At 39.1% G+C, this 12,728-nt stretch overlaps 1 protein-coding gene across 1 annotated transcript in view; it reads left to right on the top strand.

Annotated features, from left to right (window-relative positions):
• Positions 1 to 12,728, top strand: part of SYPL2 (synaptophysin like 2) — a 54,592-nt gene that overhangs the window by 36,328 nt on the left and 5,536 nt on the right. The window contains exons 3-5 of the mRNA XM_082246187.1: positions 3,397 to 3,527; positions 5,281 to 5,479; positions 9,951 to 10,142. Coding sequence (XP_082102313.1) covers positions 3,397 to 3,527; positions 5,281 to 5,479; positions 9,951 to 10,142 — 522 coding nt within the window. The remainder of the gene's footprint in view (positions 1 to 3,396; positions 3,528 to 5,280; positions 5,480 to 9,950; positions 10,143 to 12,728) is intronic.

Here is a 12,728-nt window from a genome sequence, read left to right as displayed (position 1 = left end):
TCACTCGGTCCTGCTTGGCCCTACTTGGCTCGGTTTGGTTTTCCACTGCATGGTACCGCATGGTACGGTGTTGGAACGGTTCGGTATGGTTTGCTTTTCCACTAAAGCAATAAGTGGGTGGGATAACAACGATTCTCTGACCAATCAGTGGCTAGTAGTGACAAACAGTCAAGGCTGCATGCAAAGGATTGTGGGATATGGTACCGGTACGGCCCTCTTGGAACCACAATCGAGGTGGTACTATTTAAGCGAGCTGTACCGTTCCGTTCCATGCAGTGGAAAAGTGCCGCCGTACCGTACCAAACCGTTCCAACACCGTACCATGCGGTGCCATGCAGTGGAAAAGCGCAAAAGCGATCCGAACCGTTCGGTTCCATGTAGTGGAAAAGCGCCACAAGTCTAGTATCCAAATCAATTCTTCCTACTATTGAGTATTCCATAAGAATGCTATTTTAAAAGGAAAGTGTAGTGATTTTAGATGTAACATTCTAGGCTCTTTAGGGACTGAACGTGAAACTTTGTATTAGAAAAAAGTGACCACCGCTGTCCTGAAGGTAGGACCTTTAAGGGTTAACTCTAGTTTGTTTTTTTATTGTATTTTAGTTGTGCAGAGAGTCTCTTCCTGCCCAGGGTTTACACTACTCAGCTCCAGCCAAAGAGGATCATCATGCAGGCAGCACTCCTGTGGGCTGCCTCTTGCCCCCCCCCCCCAACAGTGGTGGAAAGCCAGGGCCTGGTAGTTCAGCCACTGCCCCAGACACCTGGCATCTTCCTCTGTCTATTCTTCCTCCGCCCCCTCCCCTCAGCTCACAAGGATCATTCATGATGGACAGAGAGTGCCGACTCATGGCTGCGCCCCTAGGTTGCAATGCGCCCTAGGCGGCTGCCTAGTTTGCCTAGTGGAAGCACCGGCCCTGCACTTCAGGAACAGAGCCTATTGCAGGGCTTTCTATAACTGGTAAAATGCTATGCTGCTTGGCAGACTGCAGAGGCTTCTGTGATTTCTGATATCTGTCAGCTGCAGCTGCAGGTTGACCGGAATCCGTGAAATAACCAGTTTCTCATCAACCAGTAAAACACTGTGCTCATTGGCTGGTTAGAGACTTTCATAGAAATTCAGATATTCAGAATGTATCAACCAGCAGCTGCTTGCCTGAAGAAAATCCTGAAGAGCTGGAGAAAGCTTTCCATTCTCTTGAGGACCCCAAGGTAAATTGAGGGTGTATAGCAGGGGTCTTATTAGAGCCACTACTCTCCCTTTAAACCTTTTTATTTTATTATGACCTTGTCCCGGACCTCCTGTGTGTGGCAGAATAACCCAGCACTGTGTCCCTCAGTAAACGATGGAAAAAATGCATTTCTGCATTTTGCACTGAAAAGCAATGAACAATGGAGATAAGACATTTCTGTGTATTTTTTTTTTCTGAAAAAAAGATAGTTTATAAACATTTCCTCAAGGTTTCTATTTCTCTGTGACTTTACAGTGCTTCCCCAGCTACTTTTTTATCTCACTTAACTAAAATACATTCTGGAGAGAACATTAGTTTAAAAAATACACAATACATAAAGCAAATTTATCTAAATATACTAAGGTCAAACCTGCGATTGTTACAAAATAGGTAGAAATCAAATTTGTATGGCAATCTACAAATTATCAATATATGCCAATGATTTTAGAAAACCAGCCATACAACTTGTGAATTATGGTATTCTTCAGCAACAATGGACTCCTATCTCTTCTATTTATTTACAATGTATTTAATTGAAACAGATAGTTTCAGTATATAACGTATTATCTGTGCAGACTGATGCAAACTCCAGGCATACTGTATGCATATACAACTTGCTTTTACCATGAACACTAATAGAGACTGTTTGCATACAGTTTGTATGTGCCTTAAAAACAGTACCTATCTAATATTACTTTGTGCTCTGCATTATAATCTTGGCCTCAATATGTATGTATTATACAGAGAAAATAATATTCGCTTGCAATGTGTAATGTATTTTACATTGACCATGTGAAGGTCAATGGTCAGACAGTGACCATGTGAAGCTTAGGGTGTGTTTTTTAAAAGTTTGCATAGCTAGTCTTCAAGCGAAACTGCTGGTGCATTCATTCTGTGCAAATGGGGCAAATTCAAATCATAGGAGATCAAACCATAAGAAATAAGTATTCTATTACCAATAACCCTTAGTTCCATCTAGTGACCATTTTGTGGTATTTTCCCAAACATCTCTCTTTCGACCTGTAGGGGAAAAAAGAAGCACATTCATTCATACAAAATGAATGTGCAGTATGTGGACAGAGTACACATACATGCATACAGAATAAATGCATGTGGATAAATAGCTATGCCAACTTTATTTTCTATAAAATTACCCTGCTCAGTGTAGTTTCAAAGAAAGATTTTATATACACAGTAAGTTGGCCAGGCCTTATAGGTATCTGTAAGAGGAGCTAATTTCTGTGAAAGTTCAGAAAAAAAATTAGGAATATACTAGCTGTTATTAATTCAGATGATCTTTATTGTGCTGTGTTTGAACCCTGTCTACCTATACAGTATATTGCATGCTGAAAGTTGCTGTTTGATGTTTACAGAGATGTATAGTAACTAAGTAGAACTACTTCACTACTGTACTTAAGTACCGAAAGGCGGTATCAGTACTTTCCTAGAGTAGATTTTTTTTTCTCCTACTTCCACTTTTACTTCACTACATTTTTTCAATGATTTCAATACTTCTACTCCGATATTTTTTTTTTGTGCTGCATAGTTACTCGTTACTATTATAAAAATTACCACTGCCAGAACAGTAGATGGCAGGTTTCATGAAGCTCAAAACATGTGTATTATCAGCGCATACGAAAATAAAAGCTACTGTATGTATAAATAAAAGCTGCATTTGAAATAATAAAAAACAATATGATGTTCAAACTTTTGACTTCTTTCTTTAATAACTACATAACACAGTACTTTGTACTTTTACTTTCAGTACTTGAGTAGCAAAATTTTTTAAAAAACTACTTGCAATACTTAAGTACAAAAAATGTTGAATACTTTAGTACTTCTACTCAAGTCACTTTTTGATCGATCACTTCCACTTCTACTCAAGTCACTTTTTGATCGAGCACTTGTACTTTTACTCAAGTATGGATTTTGAGTACTTTATACAACTCTTTTATACAACTCTGGATGTTTATTATTAGGGAATTAGCAATTGTTTTTACCCACATTATAGAACAAGATTATTTTATATACTATATTTGTATAGGTTAAACATTTTACACAGCATGGGCTCTTCCTGTGCACACATCTCTTGTCTATATACTGTATATGAAGCTCTCTTGCTTCTAATGTTCATTCTTTCCTTTCCCTCCTTTCCTCTTTGTTATAGCTCTTTGCTATCTTTGCCTTTGGATGTTGTGGTTCATTCACTGGAGAAACAGCAGCAGTCGTGATGTGTAAAGTGTCAGAAGCAAAGACAGACACAGATCTCATCTCTGTGTCCTTTTCATATCCTTTCAGGTAAAACCATAGCGTGGTAGCCACAATCATTATTACTTGGATTTGAATATATAGCTTTACTATGCTAAATCAGTTTAGGCTGCTGCATTTTTATAATATTCTAACGTACCATTATAATACTATACTAAGTCCCTGAGACACGTTATTTTATTAGATCTGACAAATGACAAATTTAAGTACAAAACATTCCCACGTATTTTATATTTTTATTACCTATATCTAAACCACACTTTTTTTTAGGATTTTCAAGTATTTTACCACATTTGTTTTTTACCTAATTTAAAGAGTTACCCCACTTTTGTTGAGAAAAAAAACAATCCCCTCTGGGGGATCAATGTACATTGCAAGGATTTTAACAAACTTTGTAGAGCCCTACCTGTTTATGTTCTTAAGAAAAAGCCTGGCCCTGTATAGGAGTGCCTGTGTTCGGTCTAATTAGCTGATGCACTTGCAGTCTTCTAACGATGAAAGTTGCAGTGTCCTGCATCCCTTTAGAAGTAATTAAAGCGTTTGTTACCCCAACACTTCATATTCCTGATATGTGCCTGCTGTACCATGTACATGTATGAGAAACTTTCCTGTTCCCTTTGTATTGCTTTCTTTATGTGAAATCCATGGTGTTCCTGCTAGTCCCCTTGCTTTCCTATTAAAAACTGACCACACTAAGCAGGAGAGCACACCACATGGTCAGTTCTTTAGCTATATTAGGAACTCAGTGTACTCTTCTCCAATATTCAGACCTGATATGCCCCTGATGCACAGCTATTCACTGGCAAGTTCAGTGGGGTGCTACTTCTCTTATGCAGCTCAGAATAGAGGGAAAGTGATCATTTATATTAAAAAAAAAAAAAAAAGTTATTTACATTTTTTTTATATAACTATACAAAAATGTTTTGCCTTTTATTTCTATTTTAGACTGAATGGGTTGTTTTACAATGTGATCATTTGCAATCACTTTAACCCTTAGGGAGTATCTCACCAAAAATATAATTCCTATTGCAGAGGATGTCTAAAAATGTTTTTGAATGTTGATGTCTGGAAAATAAGTGAACCAATCACACAAGCAGAAATTACAAACAAAATTACATTTCCAAACAGAATTACGTTTGTTGCATTTCTTTTCATCAACTGTGTACAGAAAGCCTCCAGGTTTCCATATTGCAATAAATTGTTCAGAAAATGACAGCACCTGCAGATTGAAAAGGAAGTGTCCTTTTAATACCTTTAAATTACAACATGGCAACTGTATATGCTATATTATTTTTTTATTTGCTATATTTTTTTTTTATTTTTTTTATGAAAGTGGAGAAAACCTGTAATTTTTTTTTTTTTTTTAACACTGTGGGCCCAAATTTATATTGAAGAATAGTATCCACTTGCCACAGATCATTTCCGTCATTGCTCCACTCTGCAACGGCACTTTACGTTCCAGTCGAGAAAAGCATAGCATGGTAACCTGCAGAGAACACTCAGGAATAGGATAGTTCTGTCACATGAAATGTCAAAGGCCATACCCCTGTAAATCACCCCCTTTATAGCTGATGAATGAAAAATGTGCTAAGGGTAAAATTCCTGATTGATTTTCAAGCCTGGAGTGTTTAAATGACAGATGGAAGCTAATTGGTTGGCCCACAAGAAATGTTACTATTGGCACATATTTAATGAATCAGGCTCCCTATGATACTTATCAAATAACCATTTTCAGTACTGTTTGTTTATGTACCGTGCTTTACATTGTATCTGTTTTCTCTAGGTTGTACCGACAACGCTATGAGATGCCACCATGTGGTGACACTGAAGCCCGCGTCTTGCACCTCTCAGGCGATTTTTCTGCACCGGCTGAATTCTTTGTGACATTATCCGTCTTTGCTTTCCTCTACTCTATGTTTGCCTTGGTGATTTATTTGATTTTCCATGAAAGATACACCACAATCCGGAGAGTGCCAATTGTGGTAAGCAAAAGTGAAAATATTACTAGCAGATGAAGAGATTATACAATAGAGAGTAAATGGTTAGAACTGGATGATGAGGGGAAAAAAGGGGGAACACCTAGAGGTCTTGATAGCACATCCACCAATAAAATAAAAGATTTAAACTAAACCGGGATTCATTTAAACTGGTTTTAAACCCTTACATATTCTGAGTGAAGTGCCTGGCCTCAGGTGATAAAGAGAGATGAAAAAAATTCTCCTACTTAAGTTGTACCAGTTTATCTGCAATCTTCTCTTCTCTACATTAATTTAAAGTTCAGAGTTCATACAGCATGTCTGAACTTCTAGAAGGTTAGGGGACTGAAGTTTTACTCTGCAGAGCTCCGTGAGGAGAACTGATTGGAGGGGAGGGACACACTCCCTCTTCACACAGCACACAGGAACAGAGCTGAGGCTGTTAATCACAGGCTGTGTGCTGGAGATCTCTCCCGTCAAATTTTTTAATTTGGTGTCAGGAAAACTTTTCATATGTGAATCATGCAGATAGCAGAGAGACAGGGCAGCAGCCTGAAATGACACTTTGGATTGAGGTAAGTACTCTGGATTGAGGTAAGTACTCATTATAGAGGGATATGCTTTGTTCATTTCTCATATTTGAGGTATACAACCACTTTAAATACCACACTGGCCAACTTCACATGCTCATCTTCCTTTTTTTCCCACTAATCTGTTTAGCCATTAAAAGCAAAGAGAGAATGTCCTTTGTAAGTTTTGACTTGCAACTTCTTAACATAGGTCTGAGCACTCTCTGAACCCTTTTAATGTGCTGGGTGGCAGGAGACTAAGCACCAGTGCTATCACATAGAATGAATGGAATGCTTCCCGTACATAGGAGTACCAGGTATTTTTCATTGCTGCTGTCTGCTGAGCAGAGCAGCAAGTAAACCAAGGAAAGGAAACATATAAAGCTGAGAAGGGCAGCAGTCAAAGCAGAGTTCCACCCAAAAGTGGAACCTCCGCTTTAAGTGCTCCTGACCCCCTGACATGCCACATTTGGCATGTCATTTTTTTTTGGGGGGGGGGGGGCGGGTATATAGTTTTGAAAGGTACCGGCTCCCACTTCCGCTCAGGCCGCCTAGGCAGGTCGACAAGCTGGGACACGTCACAGGTCCCAGAAGATTGCCTGTCCACTGAGGACACGCAGCATGACTCACGCATGCGCAGTGCGCACCCAGCTGTGAAGCCGCAAGCTTTCACAGCCGGGTGCCCAAACTAGAGATGCCGGCACCGTGGGAATAAAAGGGAAAGATTTGAGGCTCCCGCCGGCCGCATCGCTGGATTGTGTGACAGGTGAGTGTGTGTTTATTAAAAGTCAGCAGCTACACTTTTTGTAGCTGCTGACTTTAAACACCAAAACAGGTGGAACTCTGCTTTAGGTGAGCCCACTTATTTGCCCTGAATCAACAAAGCAAAGGTTCAGTTCCCTGGCCCACCAAATGTTGGTGTTACCGGACAACCTGTGTTTTCATTCATCAAATTTTAAGTGTACACTTTTGCAAGAATATCCTTTAACTTGCTTTTGTGCATTCATACCCTCATGAAGAGCAGCAGTAACCATCTGTAATCTTAGTGGTAAACCAAACTGAGGATAGGCAAAAATGATGGGCAGAGTCTCCAGGGTGCCATTCAAGTTTTATTTTTGCCAGAGTAGAAAGCGGCTCTTGGAAATATTTGTTGCATAAAAAAAAAAAAAAAAAAAAAAAACACAACAGGAAAGCATGAGCATAATTATCAATGTACTGATTTAACAAGCAGTATATCAAGTGTTCATGTTCCATAAGAGGCAAAAATCTACTTGTTGCATTGTCACACCATTCAGGACAAAGCAAAGCTGAGCATACTTAAGTTGGCAAAATCAGCAGTATACTTTTATGTGATTTAACATTCTTTATAGCTCTACACAGTAAGTTACACAGTGGCAATTGAACACTGTACAAAAATAAAGTCTTGGAAGGCGCAGGTTCTTTAGCATTCAGCACTTCACAAAGTATTGAATGCCTGTATTCTCTGCTGTAGTTCCATTCTCCATCCCCTATGTCACTGCTGTGCTCTGTAGTGACATGGTCCTTTTTTTATTTCACATGCCCCTATTTATATATTTCTTCACATTTATATGCTGAAGAAACAGTCTTTCAGCATTCAGGATATAATATTACCAGAAATAGATATAGTAAGGCCTCATGCACACTTAAACTAAAAAAAAAAAAACACTGCTTTTACAGGCGTTTGAGCCGTGCAAGTCCCTTAATGTTATTCTATGTGTCAATGCACACATAGGAGTTAGGAGGCAGGAAAAAAACATCACTTGTGCGTTTTTTGAGTTTTAAAAATGCTCAAAAGTGCTTAAATGCACATTAACGCTAGGGGACTTTAGGCGTGTTCCATGGTAATGCATTCTAATAGCCAGAATTTTGGCAAATAGAACATATTAACACAAGATACGGGAACACCATGGCTTTCTATCGTATTTTTGCTCCTGCTAAACTAGGAGAAAAAAAAGAACAGAAGAGTAAGGGCTCTTTCACACGGGCGTTCCGTATGTCCGTTTTTCATCCCATCCGTTTGCGGATGAAAAACGGACATAATGTATCTCTATGTAAATACGGATGTCAGAGGATGATCATCCTCTGACATCCGTTTTTTGTCAGTTCAGTTCAGTTCAGTTCAGTTTTTTTGAACGGAGGAGAACCCTATTTTTTCTTCCTTTCAAAAAACGGAACTGAAGCAAAAACGGATGTCAGTGGTGTCATCCGCAGACATCCGTATTTACATAGACATGCATTATGTCAGTTTTTCATCCGCAAACGGATGGGATGAAAAACGGACATACGGACCGGATGACACAAGTGTCATCCGTGTCCGTTACAAAAAAAAAAAAAAGGACCTGATCGGGGCAAAAAAAAAGGAACGCCCTTGTGAAAGAGCCCTTAGGCTTCATGCATACTGTATTCTTTTGACTCTGTGTGACCTGACATTGAAACAGAGTTTAAAAGCGTTATGTCCCTCAGTCCTCTTACATGAAGACTTCCAAATCCCAAATGTTTTTTCTTGTACAGTGGGGAAATTAAATATTTAAACCCCTGCAGATTTTGTAAGTTTGCCCACTTACAAAGAAATGAAGGGTCTATAATTATTATCATAGGTGTATTTTAAATGCTAGAAGCAGAATATCAACCAAAAATCCAGAAAAACACGTGATACAAATGTTATAATTGGAGTTGCAGTTCAGTGAGTAAAATAAGTCAAGACCAAAGAGCTGTCAAAGGACATCAGGGACAACATTGTAGACCTGTACAAGGCTGGAATGGGCTACAAGACCATCAGCAAGAAGCTTGGTGTGAATGAGACAACTGTTGGAGTGATTTTTCGCAAATGGAAGAAATAAAAATAGTAATAATTGCCCTCAGTCTGGAACTCCATGCAAGATTTTGCCTCATGGGGTAAGGATGATCATGAAAAAAGTAAGGGATCAGCCCAGAACTTCAGGAGCTTGTGAGTGATCTCAAGGCAATTGGTACCATAGTCACCAAACAAACCATTGGTTACACAATACGCCGCCATGGATTAAAATTCTTCAGAGCCTGCAAGTTCCTCCTCCTCAAGAAGGCACATGTACAGAATCGTCTGAATTTTGCCAATGAACATCTAAATGATTCAGAGAAGGATTGGGAGAAAGTGCTGTGGCAATATCTGACCACAGCACTTTCTCCCAATCCTTCTCTGAATCATTTAGTTTCAGAGAAGGTTTGGGAATTTTGATTTTTGGTTGATATTATGTCTCTTTCATTTAAAACACACATATGATAAGACCCTTCATTTTTGTGTAAGTGTGCAAACTTACAAAATCTGCAGGGGATCATATATTTTCCCCACTGTATAACATTTGTATCGTGTTTTTTTTCTGAATTTATGGTTGATAATCTGTCTCTCTCTTTTAAAATACACCTATAATAAAAATTATAGACCCTTCATTTCTTTGTAAGTGGGCAAACTTACAAAATCTGCAGGGGATCAAATTATTAATTTCCTCACTTCCTCACTGTACCTTGCTTGCAGGCTTTATATTCACAATTCCAACATTTAGTTTGCTGTGGCCATATACTTCTTGGAATCTATTGATTGCACTCTAATACTTCCTAAGATCTTTAGCTGTATCTGTGTCTTATTTCTTACTTTCTTTTTACATGGTTTGTCTTCCATATACTGTAGATGTGGAAATGTTAGCCACAATTATTTCTGAAACCATATGAATCTTTGCAATGGAAAAGTTCTACTAATTTTTGCAAAACATTCTTTACTCCCTACGTACTGATTACTGGTTTTACAGCAGTGTTCAGCTCAACTTCACACTACCCCAACAGCACCTTTAAAAAAAATAAAACTAACATTATGCTCAGTTTCAGTAATTTAAAATCTCTTTATATCTATGCAGGATGTTTGTGTCACTGGAGGCTTTGCTTTCCTGTGGCTCGTAGCTGCTTCAGCTTGGGGAAAAGGCTTGACAGATGTGAAAATAGCCACCCATCCATCTAGCTTGTTGTCATCAATGCCGGTGTGCCAACTGGACAAAGCCACATGCAGTGCCAGCATTGCACCATATTTTGGACTTGCAAACATATCTGTGGTAAGTATATAATACCATGTTAAAATGACCTATCGACATCTGAAAAATATAACAACGACTGCACCTTTACTACTCTTCCTTTCAATAAAATTGAAATATTATAATATTTTAGTAAAAATTAGGAAATGGCACCTTAAGACACCCTGAGGTTGGTTTGCTAAAGGAGCAAAGCATATTCGCTTTGCAAAGGGAATATGATATAGCTAGCTAAGGAAATATACATGAAAATTTGGTGGTATTGCGGTGATTGTTTGGAGCAGGAGAATTTATTTTGGGTTGTTCTTTGGTGGTAGGTTAAAGTAATAGCAAGAAATATACAGCTAAATATTAAAACATGATATTTTAATTTTACTATTTTTTGACAGTTTTCCTTTAAAAACCTCTCAGCTGAGGTTTTCCCTACAATCATTCAAGTTATGGCACAAGCGTGCTCATTTGCTTTCCTCAGCAGGTTATGTTTCTGATCCTCCTTTGGCCATAGCAGACTCAGAGCCATCAGCTGCTGAAACTTTGATTTTCTTAGACCATTTTTTGTTAATGTGGTACACACCACTCAAACTAGAGCGTCAGCCTGTTGCTTCTATAAGTGTTATCCTCAATCTTGGGTCCTTTAGACCAGCCTTTTTCAACCAGGGCGCCTTTAAGTTTCTTCTGGGGTGCCTTGGCAAAATGCCTAAAGATTTATCAAAAAGCCAGCAGGTGGATCAAGCCTGCCTTTTAGTTACACAAAGCCATGAGTTTTCCCTATGCACCAGTAGGACTTTATAGACACTGGCATCCTAATGACCAATGATGTCATCTGTTGATAAGGAGGATGTCTGTTGCCTCCACAGCATCCTTGGTTGACCCTCTTGTGCCCCTCTTCCCCAGCACTGGGGTTACATTAGCTGACTGATGGAGAGAATTGAGGGAGAAGAGAAACATTGGAATACTAGTCAGCACCAGTCTGCAAAAGTGTGTTTTCTTTGGAGGAATAAATCACCTCTAACATTGGGTGTCTTATGTGTGGATGTTGCTGCCTTCTGTAAAACTATTAGAATAGTTTTTTACATTTTAGAATAGGGTGCCTTGAGACTTTCCATAATTTAAAGGGTGCTTTGAGATTGTCTATAATATTAAAGGATGCCTTATTTAAAAAAAAGGTTGAGAAACACTGCTTTAGAGCTCCTAAGTCTGCAAAGACCATTGCACTTGCTTCCCTGATAAGAACAGATTTTTGCCTCCCCCAAATCCTTACTGTCCTTGTACCGATTTGAAGAGAATTTTGTTAAAAAAGTGACCTTGCTTCACTGTGGATCAAGCAGTGTCCTGCCTTGTCAAAATGACCACTGTACCAGTGGAGTATATACAGTTCATGTTATTCAAGGCCCCAACCAGTAAATGGAATTGAATCTGATTTATTTTTTCTCAAATCTGTTTATAGCGCCCAAGCAAGATGGATCTGTCTCTCCCATTCTGGGTCTCAAAGAGTTGAATGTTTTTGTTAATGTTCAGAAATAAATTTGCTTGAGGATGGCTTCTCTGAACAGGAAACATTAATGGTCTCCATTAATATCCATTAATATCCAAGATGCCTATCGATCTCTATGTTCCCATTTTTCAGCAGTACCAATGCTTTCTGTGTTTTGCAATAAGGGATGACCACTTCAGTTTGCAGCATTACCTTACCTTTCAGGTTGACCAGAGTCCACAGAATTTTTACCAAAATTCTAACTCCCACCCTGGTGGAACATAGAACAAAGTGCAATGCAATGCTGGTCTTCTCTTTGTAAATGCATGTGGGTCTTGGGACTCCTAGATCATCATTCCTTTTTTCAAATTTCTCTTTATTCATTTTAGAAAAGGGTGTTACGGAACAGAACCTTCTAGGCTTTCCCCAGCTCAAATCATACAAAAGGTAGAAACAGACATTCCAAAACAAAAGCTATAAAGTTGCGCATTCGTCAGTGGTCGACCAACTTGCTCAGAGTTCACCAAGTCAACAGAGAAGGGCAATGTCACAGGAGAATAAGTGTCCCTCACAATAAAACCTGGGAAGTACTTAAAGCGGTAGTAAATTGCTGGACGGTTTTTTTTTTGTACCCTGAAAGGTAATGTCATAATGTGCTAATATGCATCGCATATTAGCAAATTATGTTAAACTAACCTGAAAACGAAGCCTTCCAGTGCCGCAGTGTCACCACTACAGGTGCTCCCATCTTCACCTAGTGCTCCTTTCAGGTTCGCGGACTCTGGCTGTGTGATTGGCCGGAGCCGCAATGACGTCACTCCCGTGCATGCACGCGGGAGCAGCCATTTAAGCTACAGGACTCTGAAGGAGCGGCCCGTGTTGCTCTGGTGACATCATCGGCTGCATGTACAGTAAATATCTCCTAAACTGTGTACATTTAGGAGATATTTAGAGTATCTATAGGTAAGCCTTATTATAGGCTTACCTATAGGTAAAAGTCAGAGATGGGAGTTTACTCCCACTTTAAGGATACTACCAAGTTATTCCCTTTGATTGGTTCCTCAACAGGGCTTTCCAGAAAGACATGCTGTCTAGTTGGAACAGATTTCCTCTCTTCCTGGAGAGAGATTTTCCTT

The sequence above is a fragment of the Pelophylax lessonae genome (genome assembly GCF_965119305.1).
Source record: "Pelophylax lessonae genome assembly, chromosome: 2".
Classification (NCBI taxonomy): Eukaryota; Metazoa; Chordata; class Amphibia; order Anura; family Ranidae; genus Pelophylax; species Pelophylax lessonae.
Note: the sequence above shows the minus strand (reverse complement) of the source record. Positions and strands in the feature narration are given on the sequence as shown.